This window comes from Xenopus laevis, chromosome 3S, assembly GCF_017654675.1.
Source record: "Xenopus laevis strain J_2021 chromosome 3S, Xenopus_laevis_v10.1, whole genome shotgun sequence".
Classification (NCBI taxonomy): Eukaryota; Metazoa; Chordata; class Amphibia; order Anura; family Pipidae; genus Xenopus; species Xenopus laevis.
The window spans coordinates 71,118,003-71,138,534 of record NC_054376.1 but is presented as its reverse complement, the minus strand read 5'-3'; the positions used below and the strand labels follow the sequence as shown (position 1 = coordinate 71,138,534).

The 20,532-nt window shown below is 33.0% G+C and overlaps 1 protein-coding gene across 3 annotated transcripts in view; it reads right to left on the bottom strand.

Annotated features, from left to right (window-relative positions):
- The window catches only part of pclo.S (piccolo presynaptic cytomatrix protein S homeolog), a 148,715-nt gene that overhangs the window by 32,753 nt on the left and 95,430 nt on the right, over positions 1–20,532 (bottom strand). Inside the window, exons 8-17 of one of the 3 annotated variants that reach the window (XM_041588475.1) lie at positions 18,697–18,714; positions 14,699–14,832; positions 13,585–13,666; positions 9,916–10,041; positions 5,735–5,843; positions 4,291–4,358; positions 3,896–4,107; positions 2,881–2,931; positions 1,973–2,103; positions 488–514 (exon numbers count right to left, since the gene is read on the bottom strand). In XM_041588475.1, the coding sequence (XP_041444409.1) occupies positions 488–514; positions 1,973–2,103; positions 2,881–2,931; positions 3,896–4,107; positions 4,291–4,358; positions 5,735–5,843; positions 9,916–10,041; positions 13,585–13,666; positions 14,699–14,832; positions 18,697–18,714 (958 nt within the window). The remainder of the gene's footprint in view (positions 1–487; positions 515–1,972; positions 2,104–2,880; positions 2,932–3,895; positions 4,108–4,290; positions 4,359–5,734; positions 5,844–9,915; positions 10,042–13,584; positions 13,667–14,698; positions 14,833–18,696; positions 18,715–20,532) is intronic. The other 2 variants (XM_041588477.1, XM_041588476.1) reach the window with 2 other exon arrangements.

Here is a 20,532-nt window from a genome sequence, read left to right as displayed (position 1 = left end):
CTCTGGATCTGTTTTGCTAGTCATCTGACTTCAGTTACAAAGACAGAATACTATTAAGCAGCTACAAACATATTATTACTGCATGTAAATATACTGTATATGATTCATTCAAAACGTGCTGCAGAACATATTCAATAATGACTGGATTTTACAAAATTTCATGAGGGTAACAGTTTTATGCCTCAGGCATAATATTTTGAGGCAAAACTGAAATGGCACCATGTTGCAAATGTTTATTACATTCCTTTTAATTAATACAAATTTTAATTATACAAAAAAAAGGGCTGAAACGGATATAGATGTATAACTGATCAGCCTCAATATCTATGCTTTGGTTTTTTGTTTGCATCAAGATAATAACAGTTGTGCTATTCCAACCATGTCATTAAAAATGCACTGTAAGGGTTAACAGTATAAGCAGGAATAATGTTGTGATATTCATGCACAGAACTCATAATTTCATGCCGCAATATAATAATAACTCTACCTGGCATTCTGGACAACCATGACTTGGCTGCAAGGACCCAATGATGAAACACAGAGCATAACATATAAATGGGAAAGCAGAGGAAGCAACCAGAGATAAAACAGAAGATAACACATGAAAAGACAGAACAAGTATTATATACAATAAAATAACCACTTTGACTCTAGAATGGCCTGAAGCACATTTCTGGCAATGCATTACAGACTTATCCAGGACGCAAATAAAATATTTAAAAGCAAACACACAGAATTTCAGCTTTGATCAAAAGAAAACAGTAAAACAGTAAAAACAACAGTAACAAACTCCTAAAAATCTCCAAAATTTTGAACGGATTCTTAATTTAACAGAGTGAATACACAGAATATAATATGATAAACAAAAATATTTTTATATAATAATTGTTGCATGTTCCAAATTTTTCGCCAATAGTCTTTAATGCATTTTGGCGAATGTTGGCGAACCTGTTTGAAACAGGTTAGATTCACCGATCACTAATGATAATACTATGCTTACTCTCTTTTAATAATTTTAATACTGTTTGCCATTATAGTAAAAATCATTAAATGCAATCATCCTACAAAAATAAACGATGTTTATCAAGATGTAAAAGAAAAAGATAATATAGGTATAGGGCCTACTATCCAGAATGCTCGGGACCTGGGATTTTCAGGATAAGGGATCTTTCTGTATTTTGGATCTCCATACTTCAATTCTTCTAAAAATCATTTAAACAAAATTTTATAAGCTTTTTGCCATGAATTCATTTACACTGTTTGGTAAATAGCTCCCCTTATATGATGTGACTTTTAATGTACTGATGTATGCATTGATACACTATTGTATCGACTAGTGATGAGCAAATATTTTCCATGTACACTTTCATCATCAGCGAAAAGTTTAGCAGAACGATGCCAAAAATTCATAATGTGGTAAGTATGTGTAATAAAAATGCAGCTTGTGTGACAAAATATGTTGTGTGGAAGACAAAAATGTTGCAGTAGATCCCCACAGACTCTAATGTATTTTGCTGCAAAAAAGTCACTGCAACAAAAATGTAGCCCATAAACTTGGATTTTTCGCTGTTTGTGATCACTTTGGCTTTTCCTTAGATCATATTAATCAAAGCACCCTGTGCGACATAACCCTGACTATTCCACCATCTTGCATAATGTTATTTTTATTATTACTGATAAATTGCAAAAACAATAAAATTATCTACACCATTAGAACATTAAAACATAGCAGACTCTGAGTAGGAAATATGTAGTTGTATTTAGTTGTATTTAAAAAATAAAGTATACAGGTACAAAAAAAAGCTGAGTGCAAATACAGTAATTATTCACACATACGCCTCTTAACCCTATTAAAAGGTACATTGATGACATAGCATGCAAACTCTTTTTAACACATCTTCATAGAGGGCTGTATAATTGATGGAAAGATCAAAAACTTTAAGTAGCACCATCAATAAACATATTTACTTACCCTCTTCCAGGAAGCAGATACACTTTGACAAATGGATCTGAATAACCATTATTATCTCTGGGAGCAAGGTTTCTTGCTTGAAGTATGTGAATGATAAGATTGCCCACATGCTTGTCATAATTAACTTGAAGCTACAAAAAATGGAAAGGATATTTATATTGTACTGCTTTCTTGAGCAAAGCAACAAGAATGCACTGATTATTTTTTGGAAATGTATATCCACTGTAAATGATACACAACAAGTGACAGTGTTTCCTTGACTATATTAAGGAAAGGGTTGCTAGAGAGCCTTTATACAGGTCATAGAACTTCAGGGTAACATCTGGTATTGTCTAGCATATTCATGTGAGATCACAGTAGAAGCAGGGCAAAAAACAATCGGGCAAGTTGGCATTTTTTTTTTAAACCACCCATAATTTACCCACAATGACATTCCCTCTCAGAATATTAGGGTAATTGTGCTAACTGCTATCATAAGCCAACTTTTGTATTAAATGTTGAAGGTGGAAACCTTAATGCTAGTTAGTAAACTCTGCACAAATAGATGCAACTTGAGGTGGACTGGAAGTAGGACATGGGCATACATTTACACAGCCTTAAATTGTGTTCGATTAACTGGTGCAGCACACAAAACAAGCCTTTATTCCCACCTGCATAAGCCACACATTAGGTAAAGGACACTTTGTGCTGCAATTTATTAATATATAAACATCCATATTTTGAAGTGATAACTATTATACAGTTTTCCTGATCAGTAAGATTCACTAGAAACACCCCATTCTCCATTAACCTGAATCTACAATTATACATTTCTTTGAATGTTGTTCTTAATGAGTCTCGTACAGGGTAACTTGCACCATAACACATGCAAATGCACACATATGCAAAGAAAAAAAGTTGTTTAATACCTGAAGCTCTCCAGTTATTGGATGGGAATGAGTTTTTATAGCTTCTGTAGACTGTAAAAAAAAGAATAAATCTGATTATTATGCCAGATTTTATTTTAAGGGGCAGAACGCTATATCTCATTCAGAAAAAAAACCAGCCCAGATTTCCTAAAACCCCTGTGTTAATATTTACTTACAGAAAGATATTAGTCGTATTTTTACCTTTAATATAATTGTGTTAAATTTGTTTATAATGGGATAGATTTTTTAGGAGATGTGAAAATGCATGAAAGGGTACAAAAGTATATTGAATATTGAAAAGTGTTCTCTTTACTTCTTGTTTCTAAGATTTTAAATCCTTTATGCCTTAGTGATTTGGTAACTTAGAAAAAAGCATCAGTAGAACAAGCGAAATGCATCTCCCACTGTCTTACATGTCTGACTGTGAACACAGGAGGCTGAAGACAATGAGCAAATATACTAAATATACTTCAGCAATATATGAACGCTGTATTGATTGGAATTTTAAAGTCCATTATCTACGTTATGTCTGAGTTAATAAACAGTGGTACTCTTATTGGACTCGCATATTCATAACAGTAGTCCAAATATCTTTAAATGCTACATGTAATATGCACAATATGCATATTTATAACTGTCCCTGCTACTTTTCAGATAGCCTTGCATAAAAATAATACATTGTTATCATCTGTTAAGATTAAGTGTTTAAATTTGATGCATGGCATTTAGAACATGGCAGCTTTATAAATACACCACTTATATATACGTTTCATAATTACTGTATATATACATACACCAGTCACACAGAGTACCGGTCTATAATTGTCTGAGTAAAATGGACATTATATATACATGTTAATACAAATAATAATTTTCTACTGCTCTCCTACTTGTTGTATCCTGTCACAAAAAACTATTCTGCATTATTACATATATGATATATGTATATCATTATATATTAAATTACATAAAGCAATACTCTTTTTATTTGAAAGTAGTGCTAGAAAGGCAGTACCTTGCTGTTGTGTCTTTTCTTGCTTACTGATGGAGAACCTGGTTGACCAGGACTAGGGACTGCACTTGAGGCTGCTGAGGTTGTTCCTGAATGGATGTAAGATCCCTTCTCCATAGCAGATGATACAAAAGATGGTGTCTGTTGCTGTGAAACCTTCTGAAGCTCTGCAGCCAGCTGTTTGGGATCCACTCCAGGAGATCTGGTTTTCTCTACTATAATTTGACAAAATAATTTAGGCATGATAATGATGCAATGCATTGATGTGCTAAGAAAAGTACAACTACCTCAAATTTCTTCTTTGCAACAAATAATATAAAGTGGTAAAATACATCTTTGCATAGTAATGTTTCCATTTCATAGGTCATCAATGAAAGTAAAAACTTCTTTATACTTACATGCCTTTCCTGTGTCATGCAGCTCCAAATTTTGAGGTGTTTCACAATTTGATAGCATATTAAAATCCCTGAGTGGGAAAAAGACATTGTGAGCAATAACATGCAGCAACGCAATTTTTGCAAAAAATCTAAGTTAATGAGGATCATAACTTTAAAGGCCCTTAACAATGGCAATAGTTAGCTGCCTCTGTATCAGCCATTCCCTGAGCTGAATACCTTCTTTCATGGATATTTTTATTGACAAATATAGACAGATGGTGAGATCCGACTGATCACAAACTGTGGTCTTATCTGGCAGGGGAGAAGTGCCTGAATATCTTCAAATCAGCAACAGTCTAAATAAGACCCATAGTGATCTCTGGTGCCCAAATGTCCCCCATTTGTGTCTCCTCTTTCATGGGGGGTGAGTTCAAGACAATTGCCAGACATCACTACTGTGCTACTCATCTGAAGTACAGCTCTGGCCCTTAGCTATTACTGAGGAGTTGTATTAAATAAAAAGTAATAAACAGTGAAAATGTTATAATTTCAGTCAATAATTTGCCATTTCACTGTAAATCTTCAATTGTGCTATATGGCATATCTGTATCTAATCACATTATGTTTATACTGTCAAATCAGCCATGGAACCTCACATTTTGTAATTCATTGCTATAATAAATCACAATAAATCTGAATTTAATACTTGGCTATTAAACGTGGATGATTTGCTGTGCCAATGGAAATGCACTTATAAGGTTTCTGTGCTAAAATATTCAAACACCTTAGCAACTCACTGACAAGTCCTCTGTATAAACAAATCCCATCCTTCCTCCAGCTGCAGATAATGAGCAACTTACTATACAGGGGACTTTTCAATGGAATGCTTATTGTTTTAATTGTGTTCCTATGAACCTGAAGTAGAAGGCAACTTTACTTTCAATTTCAGATGAAATATAGAAATATTTCCCAATTAAAAATATAGTCAAAAACATGTTTAGCATAGACCCCACTTATTTAGGCTTTTGTAATGTAAGGCAATTTAGATTGTGAAACAATTACACAATGACTTATTTTTAAAGCTAGTACAATAATCGAAATATGTCCAGGTGAATGAAGCACAATCCACTATGTCAGTTCTCTGAAATGCCCATGAGTATAAGAGTTTTCCTCTACATAAAAAAGTGGTCATGGACATCCTAGTACATCCTAGTCCAAGTTATCCGTGGTGACTAAATAGGTTATTGAATTTAGTCTGCATGTGAAGGGATTCATTATATGTGAATGGGAACATTATTGACATTATTGATGCTGTAAAATGTTTCCTAGTAAGAATTAATATTTACCATAATAAATTTTCTACCTTTTTTGAATAAAATGTAAATACCTTTATTTATAAAATGTAACTGTAAGTAAAAGGAGCAAGAAAAACTGAGAATAAAAGTAAATATGAAGAAAGACTCACAGTCTTACACATAATTCAGCCTCACCACAGGACTGACTAATGATACTCTGAACCTCTTCATATGTCTTCCCGTTCAGTGAGAAACCATTCCATTCTAAAACCTGCATTCCTACAACAAATGATTGATATAGTTATATATATATGTAATGCAACCAGTTTGCTTATTGCCCTGCACTGCGTCCAATCAGATTGTATTTCTTTAATACAGTCGAAAATGAACATTTTATTAGTTATCAGTTTCAGGACCAGGACAATATATATAGAAAAAGGAAAAATAGTTGCACTCACTTACTGGAGAAAAAGCGTGTGTGAGCACTGCAATAAAGTCATATAGAATATCATTAAAAGCAAGGCACTCACAGGTCTTAAAATATGGTGAAAAGAGATAACTTTGTTATTTCATTGTTATGGTCTTCGTTGACACCTTTGACAAAGGTCTCAAGGAAACCGAAACGTTGGAATAACAAATAAATGTTATCTCCTTTTCATCATATTTTATGACCTGTGAGTGCCTTGCTTGCTATATATATATATATATATATATATATATATATATATATATATATATATATATATATATATATATATATATATATATATATATATATATATATATATACCTGGGTGCAGAAACATCAAATATTCAATATATCTCTATATATATATATATATATATATATATACCTGGGTGCAGAAACATCAAATATTCAATATATCTCCAAAAGGATCCGCACTCAAATGACTCAGAGGACTTGAAAATTAATGATTAATCTTTATTTTCAGAACTTCCAGCTAACATTTTGGCCCAATCCATGGCCTTTCTCAAGGCCTTGGATTGGGCCGAAACGTCAGCTGGAAGTTCTGAAAATAAAGGTTATTTATTAATTTTTAAGTCCTGTACGTCATTAGAGTGCAGATCCTTTTGGACAGAAATTATTGACTTTAATGCAATTGGATAAAAAGTCACCACAAGAAAAAAAGCCCCTTGACTTTAATGCGTTTGGAGTGATAAAAGTGTTGTGCATAACAAAATGTTGTTGCCTATTGACTTAAATGCGTTATATGAATTATTGGGTGTAGCAAAACAGGATAGATTCACTCGTCACTAAAAATAAGACCACATAAAACATAAGATTATATTCTCAGATTAATCTTTCTTAAAGTAGCACTTTAAACATATTTAGATTCTTTTCAATTTATAATTTGTGAAATACAAAGACAAATATTACACTGGATTACCATAGATTTTGAACAATTTATATATGCTATATAATATTTTATTAAATATATAACAGCTACTTTAAGAAGGGAATAAAAATACCCATTATTTCACAGCAAGCTGAAGTAAGTTGACACAGCACACAGGTAAAATCCAGTGCAGCCAGAGACCTGTTTCCACTTACAGAAACTAAAATGGATCTTCACATATGATGTACAGAGATCCTGTGCTGTGGTATAGAAAATTCCAGAATTGTATGTAAACATTGTACTCAAATTTATTAAATAAACACCAAAGAGATAGTAGTCTAAAGAATAAAGCAAATAGGTTATTTTAAAATTAATTTTAAAAGTTTTAGATAATATACTGTGTTTCCTAGTAACTAAATGCAAGCCTTAGCAACCCAGGTACCTTGCAATTGGGTGATTGAATGCTCCGATATATGTATGGTAAATTAATGGGCTGAAACTAGGAGTAGACAACATAGATGGCTGCCTAGTATAGAACACGGTGGATGATATGAGTGACTGGCAAGTTCAGCTCCATTGTAGCTTGGGAGAGATATGGTATGGCCACAGGCCTTCTTCACCAATACAGTTTGGCCCTTCCCTTTCTGATATTCTACTATTTATTTATAAATAGAAACAGTTTTTGCAAATCATTGTTTTGATTTTACATTAGAATTTAAACTGCACAAATTCAGACCCAACTGAGCTGTGTAAAACTGCAATAGTGTGATGCTAATTTTAGTCACATGAAAATTGTATAACATGTTTTTTCATTCAGACAGTTAAAACAAGCATCGGAAAGTAGGGGCCACCTCAGCGGCAGTGCACCTAACTCCAGGCAAGACAAACTAAAACTGGCTTGGGCAAAGAAGCTGTGCTAGTATAAGAATAAATGTAAGACATTTCCCAAAGAATATTAATGTGATAGAAATTACACAACTATAGTTATTAACAATAATTCATATCATTCAAGTGGCTGTTCATTATTATTATTAGTGTATGTGGGACACTTATTCTGCAAAAGCTGGCTGTTATTAACATAAATATGGCAACATTAAATTGCAGACCAGCATGAGGCAGTTTTATCTCTGCATGAAAACAACTAAATGATTACTTTCATCTAAATGGGACCATAACAGGACATTTTAAAATTGAATTTAAACAATAGCTATAAAGCATTAGTAAAATAAAACACAGCCTTACAAATGTCCATCAGGCACTATAGCAAGATAATTATTTTATGTAGCAAGCTCTGCAATATTCTGGATAAGCTTTTCTTTATTTAGAATTGTATTAAATCCAGAAGTCTCTAGGTAGCTACATGTATCTACACAAGTAGTGATTTCAGGAGGCCCTGCAAAGTTCTGTTACACTTGCCAAATATGACATATGCATGCACATTCAGGAGAGTATTTCAGCAGGGTCCAATTCACCTTGAGAAACAGACAGCGGTCTGAATGAAAGATTGATGACTAGCAGAGGGCCTGAATAGAAAGGTAAGTAATAAAATAAAACAATAACACTAAGGGGCAGATTGATGTGATTTAGGTTTAGATTAATGTGAAATTACAAAAAGTCATACACGTTGTATTCAATCCTGTGGGATTTTTAGAAGCATATTTATCATTGGGTTAAAGTTAGAGTTCACTATTTGATAAATACACTTCTAAAAATTCCATAGGAACAAAAAGAAAAGTTGATTATTTTTTTATTCTAATTTTACAATTTGATAAATCTGCACTTTAATTTGTATCTTTACAGAGAAATATGAGCAACCCTGTCTGGGTCAATGAATCCCATTTCATTGAGGCAGAAAGAGGCGGAAAAAGAAAGCAAATCATTTCGAAACTATATTAAAAAAAGATCACTTAGATGCTTAAAACGAAATATTCCATATTCCATATTTGAATATTCTAACACTAAAGGACCCACAAATAACACATTTTTTTAGGTTTTCCTATGTTTCTAAAAAGCTCTAAGAATTTTAAATATATTAAGTGAAAAAACTATGAAACCTTTAATACCAAATTCACCAAGTAAAAGTTATCAAGGCGCTATAGAAGTCAATGGGTGCTGTACTGATCCTACTCGACCATTTTTAAATGAATCTGAATTTTAGAGGTTTTTGAATTGTGTTTTTGTCCAAAACTATTCTAATTTTAAGAGGTTTTCGAGGTATTCTGGGTTTTTCTTTTGGGAATGCTGAGCGTTTTTATTCGTTAGTACTTTTTATAATCAGAACTTTTAATCAATTCAATGACAAACCACTAAAATCTGACCTTAAATAAATGCTGTATGCCTCCAAAAGTTAACTTAAACTTGAACTACCCCTTTTTTACCACAATTACCTGCACCTACTGTCATAATTTCTATGGTAATTACAAAGTCCAGTATAGGGAGTAATAAACATGCTAGTTTATTACTCTCTGGTTTGAAAATTTAGAATCCATCTAAGTTTGATGGATTAAAAGTGATCCCAAAAAGTCTACACATTAAAAACATTGTTGTCATACCCACTTATTAATAGTCTATTCTGCATTACCAGATTTAGTGATAAGATAATATAGGTTACAGTCAAGCAAGCTGTGTGAAACATATCTTTTTCACATGTTGCCAACATTTGTTGGCAAAAGTATTACAAACAGTAAAGTTAATAAAACAAAAATGAGGGAACTGACATTAGCAGATTAACAATGCAACATTTTGTATTACATATTATATTAACTAGAATGGAAATGTCAGTTACACATAGCGATTTTTATAAATTCTGTATGAAGATGGCTGAGTTATTGCAAAAATTATGAAACCAAAAACTTGTTCAATTTTCTACAATCTTTAATTAAACCCTACTTTTGTGGAAAGGCATTATTATTATTAGTTTTTTTTCTAATAATATTATTCTATACCTAAAAACTATTTGTATATAACATTTCTAAATAACATTTTTTTTTTACCTTCAGTAAGTCGGCCTGTATGCTCAGCATCTCCTCCAGGTAATATCTTTGCTATGTAAGCACCAGTCCCTCCAGGATTTCCAGGGATTTCTTTTCCACCAACAACCCTTATTCCAAAACCATTACCTATATAATACATAAAAATGCAAACTCATTAGAATTAGAACTTCTAATATTAATCAGACTTCTAAAACTGTAAAAATATTTTAGTGTATCTGAAAAGACCTACTAATTAGGTAGTGAAATGTTTTACTACTGGCCATATCTGACAACTTCAATCAATCACAGGATGTCAGCTAATGATCACCAACTAATAATGCACCATTCAAAACAACTGTCAAATTTTAACTGCCTCTATATTTGACCTGCCATACTTAGGTTTAGGTTTATACTGTAATGAATTAAACACACAGGGTTTTTTCTTAAGTAACTTATTATAGTGGCTATAGTAACTCTGATAACATTATGGGACATATTTATAACTATTTACAATAAATTATATGCCAAACAAAATGTAAAACCATGTAAAGTGTTTTAAAGAGTATTTAAAAACAATGTTGTGTTCATTACACATGCATTTCAAACAGCTAAATATGCATATGCTTGTATAGTGCTACAAGGTATTTAAGAAGTGGCAATGCTTGTTTATTGCTGCTTTACACTGGTTTTGCATTGTATTTACTATTAACAATTCCAAACTTAATGGGCATTGCATGTTGGGGGTACCATCTGCATATTAACTATATACCCAATAAACTCCAATCTTTCAATGTAAATAGATTTGTTTACCATAATTAAATATGTTAAAATTAGTTTTACATTAAAATTACACTATAGGCTGTAAGTTCTCCAGGGCAGGGAATTCATTCCTGCTATGTACGAAAACTCCTAGCACTAACATACAGTATGTATTTACTGTCTAATCTGTAAAACTGTACCCTGTTTGTTTTTAAATATTGTTTTCAAATCAATGCATTAACATGTGGTGTTAACAAACACAAGTTGTAGCTAATATTTTAATTCCATTTGTAATAAGATACATGTTTTGAGACTACAGTATAACAGCCCCAAGTTGTAAGCTGCAGTCAACACCTGGCTGACTAAATTACTTAAGGCTTGTTTTATTTTTTGGTTTTTTTTAGATTCCTGTACAGCTGAAAATATTATGGTTTGAAAAAATATGCCATTCGGAGGACACTAGGTCACTATGATTCCACTGTAAAATACTGAATCAGGCTACATTTGTGTCAGTATCCCTTAAAAGAAGAATTATCTGTGCCTTACATTCTACATTAATAAATGGGATGGGGTCACACCCCAGCCTTCCCCCATCTATATAAGGAGCTGTCTGGGAGCAGGCTTGGAAAAACTGGCAACATGGGAAGAACAGTTGTAGCATAGTGTAAAGAACCTTCTCTAACCAAGTAGGACAATTTGTGTGCTATTGCAGAACACCTTAAAGGAGAAGGAAAGGCTTTGTGCACTTGGGGGTGCCACATGTTAGGCACCCCAAGTGATTGTATTAACTTACCTGAAACCCCAGGCGGGTGCTCCTTTCAGCAGAAAACTCCACCAGCCCGGGGTTATATCAGTGAGCAACACGTATCAATCCTTTTCGGTCTTCCTCTTTCTTCACGTGGCTGCACATGCGCAGTAGAACGAAAAGCCGAACTTTAACTAAAAAGTCAGATATTTTGTTCAACTGCGCATGCGTTAGGAAATTTGATGAAAGAAGAAGCCAGAAGAGAATCACTATGGTTCTCACTGGTGTAACCCCGGGCTGGTGCAGTTTTCTGCTGAAAGGAACATTAGCCTGGGGTTTCAGGTAAGTCAATACAATCACTTGGGGGTGTCTAACATTTGGCACCCCCAAGTGCACAAAGCCTTTCCTTCTCCTTTAACCACATGGTCATTTAATTGTGCAATTTAGGCAAAATCTAGCATGTTCACAAATAGTATGGTTTATACTACACTGTACATGTATTAAGCTAGGGATGGGAACATGGCTGCTGGAAAAGCCTCTGAAAGATATTAGCTTTAAGGTGTTTTCTGGCCCAGTCAGGGGATGGATGGTTTGAGTACTGACTGTTGGTTTTACTTAATGCAGAGCCAAGGTAAGGCAGCCTGTAGAGTAAGTAAGGTATGTTTTATTATCAAAATCAGTTCCAGCAAAGATTTACGAGCCTCAGATACACAAATTAACTAAAGCTGATAAACGTTGTTCCAACTGATTTTAATCAAATCTTCACTTCGAATCTTCACTATTCCTTTCTCAGAATCTGTTTCTCCTTATTTTGTCTTCATTTAGGAGTTGGGTGTTAGATGAATGATCCAATATATCTTATAGAGGGGCTCCTTTTGCCTAGAAGATGTATAAGTGCTCACTCTATTAACATCACCAGAAATCCTGTCTCTCTACATGCAGAATTCGTGGAAAAAGCAGTTATTTTGTTAAATTTTGTTTGTACAGGAATCTGTTATTTAAGTGAGCTCTAATACATCTGCTAGAAATGGAAGCCAATGACTATCTGACACCCAACTGCTGCATGACAATGAAGTGAAACAGATGCTGAGAGAGGAATAGTGAAGATAAACTTGATGTTTTCAGAAACAATGCAGAACTCTTAATTGATTGTATTTAGAAAGTTTCTTACTTCAGTATGAGGAAGCTGATATTACATTTTGATTTATGCCTTTAAGAATTCTAAACTGATTTCGAAAAATAACACTCAAGCACCTATATTCTAATCATTCTCATGACAAAGTGTGATCCTAATATCTATGAACTAGTAGTTTACACCAAGACATGTCAAAAACGCAAAAGAAATACCCAGGAGATTCAGGAAAAAGAAAACAGGTGAGGGGAATATATTTTCCTTTACTGAAAGACTGGAAATCAGTGAATCTGGTACAGGTATGGGACATGTTAATCATAATTTGGATATTCATACTTTAGGTCTACTAGAAAATCATATAAACACTAAATAAATCCAGTATGCTGGTTTAACTTTCAGTAAGGATTTGTAAGTACAAGCTACTGTTTTATTATAGAGAAAAAGGAAATAATTTAAAACATTTGGATTATTTGGATTAAATGGAGTTTATGGGAGATGGCCCTTCCGTAATTTGGAGATTTGCATTCCAGAGTTTAGATAACGGGTTTCTGGATACCCTACCTGTAGTAGGTAAAAAAAAAAAAAAAATTCAATTTGAGAGACCAGGACTGCTTAAAACTTATATATCTTCCAAAATTCCACATACTTCTTAATGCTAAACTAACATGAATGTCTTACGCCAGCTGAGAGCTCTTGCCTTGTGAACCACAGAGTTTTCAACATGAGTTGATGAATAGAGTTTGTGTTAAACTTTTTGTCCTACTTTTAATTAATAAATATGTTATTTATGGATTTAAATAAGATCTGATCCTGCATAGCAATAGAGGATCTAATACTGAAATGGCTCTCAGTGTTTGTTTAAAGGTAGATTAAAATCTCTGAAATAATTGCCCAGTTTATGGGAATGGGGGGTTTAATGTTCAGTGAAAAAACACAACTTTCAAATTAGTACTATAGTTTGGATAAAAATAAGAAAATATAGATTTTTCAATTAAATTAATAGGTAGAATGCATTTTTAGCACAAATCCTTTGCTCTTTTTTTCTCTTTTTTACCTGAAACTGTGTGGTCCTTTGGATCTCTTTGCAGTTTAATTCTTGAGTGTGGAAATGCATAATGTATAGGTTTTCCATTCAGCTAATACAAAGAAATTAACATGTTAGAAATTAAAGATATATTTTGATGCAAGCTATTACAACTAAATTATTATATATTTTGCTTATACACCAAGTGCTTTAGATGAGTGACATTTCTGATTAAGGCTAGCATCACACAAGGGGGCCCATTTACTAACAATTAAATTTCGAATTTTTCCACGAATCATGAGAAATATTTGATTTTCTCAGTTTTTAGTTTTATCAAGTGAAAATTCCAAAAAATCCTTTCATGCCAAACCTTGCCAAGTTGTCACGGTGCTATACAAGTCAATGGGAGCAGAGCTGATCCTACTGAAACATTTTTACATTTTTAAGAGGTTTTCAGATTTTTAATTGTCCAAAAAACTTGACTCGGTCGTGGTATTCAGATTTTGTTTTCAGATTGTTCAGCATATTTTTCATTCTTACTTTTTTATTCAGAACTTTTAATCAATTCAATGACAGTTGTGGTTTTAGAGTTTGTGAGTTTAGTCATGGTTTCAAAAACCTCTAAAACCACTAAAATCAATCCTTCAATAAATAAGTCCAAGCTACTGTTTTATTATAGAGAAAAGGGAAATAATTTAAATCATTTGGATTATTTGGATAAAATGGAGTTTATGGGAGATGGCCCTTCCGTAATTCAGAGATTTGCATAACAGAGTTAACAGGTTAGATAACAGGTTTCTGGATAACATATACCCTACCTGTATTAGGTAAAAAAATAAAATTTTCCATTTAAGAGATTAGGACTGCCTAAAACCTATATGTCTTCCAAAATTCCACATAATTCTTAATGCTAAACTAACATGAATGTCTTAAGCCAGCTGAGAGCTCTTGCCTTGTGAACCACAGAGTTTTCAACATGAGCTTGATGAATATAGTTTGTGTTAAACATACTTTTTATAAAGGATTAAAAAGGATTAAAAATGTCAGCATTAAAATTGACAAGCCTGAATAGATACTGAGATATGGAAATAACAACAACTAGAGGTGTGTCATGATAGAGTAATAATCAATCGTGGTTTCTTACATGATCCTGATGATGTGAGGCTCTCGAATGAGATAATTTGTCTGGTAGCCTTCTGTCAATTACATGCCCATTTTCCAAACGTGATTCTCGTGGCTTGTCAAACCAATCTGTTTCTTCATGGCGCAGATGGTATGCTTTGAAAACCAAGGAAATGTCAAAAGCTATGTCCAAGTGATTGAAAGAATAAGGAAGGTATATCTTGCCATGCAGCATGCAATGGAAAAAGAAATGGCTGAGCAGTTCTTTTAGCTCAAACGTATTATAGACACACAGATAAGCAGAGTTGTGTAGTAAGAAAAGCAGAAATGAATTAGATCAGGGGTGTCATTCCTGTTGTCCTTCAACACTTGTTGAAATACAACTTAAAATGTCAGCTGTCCTTCCAAAGGCTGTGAGAGTGTTTGGTGAGTTGTAGATCAACTACAGTATAAAGGCAGCTGGATAGACCACCCTGAGTTGCTCCTTCAAGAAACAACAAACTATTTTGCATGTTTCTAGGTGAATAAAATTCATATTTTAAGACTATTTATTTATTGGGTGCAGTCATAAATGGCCTCATGTATACAATTCTGTTATACATTACAAAAGGGAGTTGAACACCTGTTTTTTGGCTTAGTGATTTTGAAAGGCAAACATGATTCTGGTACATATTTTTACATTTGATCATCCTGTGATCCTATGTCATCAAGTCCAACTTTCAGGATTGGGTAATGCTAGATCTCTAAACCAGGACGGAATCAGCATGAACTGTATTTATGTCAAAGCAGCACCTTAGATAGGAGTTCTAAAACTGGGGTTTAAAATGACTGCACAGTGAGGGTATGTGCTTATTGATCCATGACAGGTTCACTTTTGTTTGAGCTTTATGGTATATACCATGGTTTCTAGTCTTAATTATTTTACATAGTAGTTTACATTTATCATAATTATCCTATGCAGACTGAAAACAGTTACCAAAGACAAAAGCATATGTCTGCCCAAACATAGATTGTTGGTAGACTGCATATGTATGTTCTTCAAAAGTCAAGTAAATTCTATTGCTAATAGACATTTACTAGTTTGTAAGATTCTGTATTATGGATCATAGGATGGTGCCATTCATCTTTCTAAAATGTATGCAGCTGATTCTTAAAAATCTATCATGTCCTAACATAAAAATCACAAAAAATAAAAAAATTTAACCAAATCTTCTGCATTACTATGTAGTTCTATTAGTCAGCTACATGTACAAATTGCGTGCACGGGATTCCTTAGCATCAGTTTGAAAATGACTTCCAATTAACATGTGTAGTTGCCATCTACAAGTAGTTCAGCTACATATATCTTATTTTTATCTCTGTAGTAAAAGGCAACACACTATTTGCAGCTGTAAGGCAGAAATTTGCTTTATAAATTAAGATAAATTATAGCATTATTATACATGAAATTAAATTGAAATATTGTATTCCCTTGTGTGCAACATCCCACATGCAGTATAATGCTGCATGTCAGCTCCCCATATATTTATTCTTTGAATTGTTATCAGTTTGGCTTCTGAACAAATAAATTAAGTTGCAGAGTTTTTCATGTCTAATTGAACTGCTTTTATTAACATTATTTTTTATACAGCTGCTATAATGGTAATTGGACTATAAATCATTTTAAGTAGAGAATGGGAAAATAAAGTTTAGAGTTATACACAGGCTACAGAAAAGCCCTTTAAAAGCTGTTATAACAATGAAAGTCAATGTTGGAACAGCATAATTCAGGAAATAATGGCCCTAATTTTATAACAGTCGGTTAGTGGAAGAACTGGTATAATTTCTTTTTTGCTCAGAATGCATTTTTCTTTTTCCACCAGAATTCCAGCACCACTGTACACAAACAATGTGTACCTGCCATTATATATTAGCTATGCATCAATAATAAACTCACACTGTGTCGAAAAGTTGTCAAACATATGTTCTCTTTCATACCTTCAATTTGCAAGGTATTCAGTCTATGCAAAAAAATTAGCATAAGATACGAGATTGAACAAGGGGTCAAAAGCAGGTATTCTCTTGTACCTGCTCCTGAATTACAATAGTTTCGTCTAAGGCATACGTGCTATAATGTTGGTGGTATATTTTACTGTGGCTTGGAACAAAATAATAATCATGTGTATAATAAATTGAACCACACTGGGCAAATTTGCACCTGGGCAATAACCAATGGCAACCAACCAAATTATTTCTTTCACTGCTCACCCTGCAGCTGGCTGAAAAAATTGAACTACTGATTGTTTGCTATGGGTTACCACTCAGGTGCAAAATTACCCAATGTTTATAAATGAGCCCCAGTGTCTATTTTGTAGCAAACTGAAAGAATTATGTCTTGGTAATTGACAGTCATTTTCCTAATAAGAGCAATGTAATTTGACTGAAGTGTGTATTCCCCAAAAATCAACTCTGCAATTTAGTTGTGTAAAAGCTTTGTTTTTCTAATTGAAATTCATAGGGCCACTATCAGCTATGGCTACAGACATGAAAGGGAGCTTTTAGCAACAGCAGCAGGATGATAACACTGCCAATGAACATTACAACATTACATTTTTTCTGGGGGGGTTAAGATGGACAAACCCCCAACAATTGTTGAAAGGGGCAGTGTTATATATACTGATTATGGACAAAAAGCATATTTTATTCAAAGTGAAATTATATTGTGACATGTAAGGTATAAATGAGGCCTTTTTTTACAAGCATTAAAGGTTGCAATTGGCATCCAGTCAGATATGATCATTTTTTTGTGTTGACATGAAGGTACTTTTGCATTGCAACAATGCTAATAAAATAATTCTACTTCTAAAAGGCATATTACTTTTTCATTTTCATGCTGTAAATTGGGCAGCGTGACAAAGCACTGATTGTTTTGTTGCTGAAAATAACAAATTAAGAATGCATCGCCAATAACACTTTTGCAAACTTTTTGGTCTGTGTTATTTAAAGGAACAGAAATAGCACCCTCTTAAAATGATATTCAGTCAGATAGAATGAAATTTAACCATGCAGCAAAGAAAAAAAGTTTGCTTAATATTATGGTTTATGTTTATTTAATTGACCTTGGCTTGAAAGAAAAGCTTAGTTTTCTATGAAGCAAAATAAACTATTTAAAATGACATGCCAGATTATGTTATCTGTGCAGTTTATCAAGAAGTTGCACATGTTGAGAAACGAATGAAATCTCTGCTAGATGCTGTATGTCCTAATGCAGATATCACTTTGAGAAATTACTTGCTCAGACATTTTGAATGCCACAGACCACACACTAATGAACTTAATAGCAATACACAAGTACCAAAGAGGAATGTATGAATGAAAAACATTCAGTATGCATTGATTTTATCTAGAAATGTGTCCTTACTACAGATGGACCAGTACTAGTACTGTTCATCTCGAAAGGTTGCTTTACAAAACAAAATGCATTTGCATCATCTTAACCTGTTATGGATATTACATCAAAGTGCAAAACAATATCAACAAATGAAGTGATAATCTCATGAAGAACACTTTTTTTTAACCTTTCTGCTTCATTCAGTTAAATTGCATTTTCATACATTTTAGTTTTGTCCTCTATAAGTTTTAAAATGCTGGAATGAAACATGAGGGAAACAATTCAGTAACAAACCTTTTAGAAATGTACTGAATATAAATGTTTTTTTATTATCATTTCATCACAATTTTAATAGGAAGAACAATGCTGTTTTTTTTACTTGCCAGAAATATATTTGAAATTGAAGCAAGCTAATGTTTATTATGAGTTATTATAATATCAATAAATTCTTTATTATAGTATCAATATATCATTTAATTTAAATGCATAAACTGCAAATGAAAGTTTTTTAAGGTGCAATTTCTTTCATTTATTGCCATTGTAAGTATTAAAAAAGGGTTTTGAGCAAATTCCTAATAAAGAACAAAACCAACATGCAATACAAGGACATAAAGAGACTTTCTACAAGACTGGCAACTAAAAACCCCTACCATTTGTAAAGGAGTTGTCTGGAGATTAAACCAAAACAAATAACAAAAAAAAAAAAAACACATTAATTTTATAGAGACAAACTATTAACATATAGTTTCTCAGTCACAACAAATTCATTATTATTAACAGTAGCAATGCAATAATTTAAATGGAAAATAATTCATTAAAATTGATTTTCATTTATTGCCAGCTGTATTACTGAATTCAAGGAACTATACTAAGAAATTACTATTACCAAAATCATAAGCCAAAAGGAGATGTATGTTCCGGTCATATAAATGATCGTATTTATATAAGTACATTTTCTTGGAATCATCCTCTGGAATCATATGTGTATCTTCTATTACCTTTACTGTAACTTACATTTGAATTCTATTTCAAATTTACACAATAATGAATATAATTATGTTATTATTTATCATTATGAAATATTCTATATAAATAAGATCAATGTAGATCAGAAAGCAAGTGTAATGTGCATGTGTAAGAGCATATAACATTTAAAACATTTTAAAGTAATATGCTCATTTCACAGGTAAGATGCCTCAAAACAATGTGGCATTCAAAAAGTCTACAGATGAACTGCAGTTTAACCTATAACTTTAAATCTCATTAACATATTAGATACCTTTCCAACATGACACAGCAATTAAGTTGCTTATACACCATTGAATTTTTGACAGTGTATTTAAAACGAATTACTAATTTAACATGTTTCATTAACTCTGGGATCCCCAACCTTTTGAACCTGTGAGCAACATTCAGAAGTAAAAGGAATTGGGGAGCAACACAAGCATGAAAAATGTTCTTGGGGTGCCACATAAGTGCTGTGATTGGACCTACATTGAGGCTCTATTTGGCAATGTACCTGGTTTTTATACAACCAGAACTTGCCTCCAAGCCTGGAATTCCATAATAAGCACCTGCTTTGAGGCCACTGGGAGCAACATCCAAGGGGTTGGAGAGCAACATGTTGCTCACGAGCTACTGGTTGGGGATCACTGCTGATTAACTGGTAATCATGAATGTAATTTTTTCCCATAATGTTAAATAGTATTATTACTTTTGTTTCATCCCTTGAGAATAGCAGTGGGTATAGAATATAATCTTTTATATAAACCAAAATACTGCAATATGCAATGCAATATTTACACAAAGGCTTTAAGATAATCATGCATAGTCATGCAGTTTAACACACAAAGGTAATTATAAGCAATTAACGGAAAAAGACTAGGGCATGCAAATCTTTATTATACAATACAAATACATAAACATGAAACAAAAAAGACAATTAAAATAAAGTAGACACATGTATATAACAGATTAGATCAGTGCAATTGTTTGAACCCCCCCCCCCAAAAAAAAACCAAAGTTCTTTATTGTAGAACTCCTTGTTGCTTCAACACTTCAAAGAAAACAAAATTGCAAAAAAGTAGCTGACTTCTTTCAGCATCAAGGAGATAATAAGTAAATGGGCATAAGATGTGGATAAACGTTTCATAATATAATAAATAGCAATATAGATTGCCATATATTTATAGCACTGGCATACAGTAAGGGGCAGATGTATCAAGGGTCGAATATCAAGGATTAATTAACCCTCGATATTCGGCTGCCGAATTAAAATCCTTCGACTTCAAATATCGAAATCAAAGGATTTTGCGCAATTCGTTCGATCGAACAATCGAAGGAATAATTGTTCGATCGAACGATTAAATCCTTCGAAACGATTCGAAGTATTTTAATCCATCGATCGAAGGATTATCCTTCGATCAGAAAATTGTTAGCAAGCCTATGGGGACCTTCCCCATAGGCTAACATTGGCCTCGGTAGGT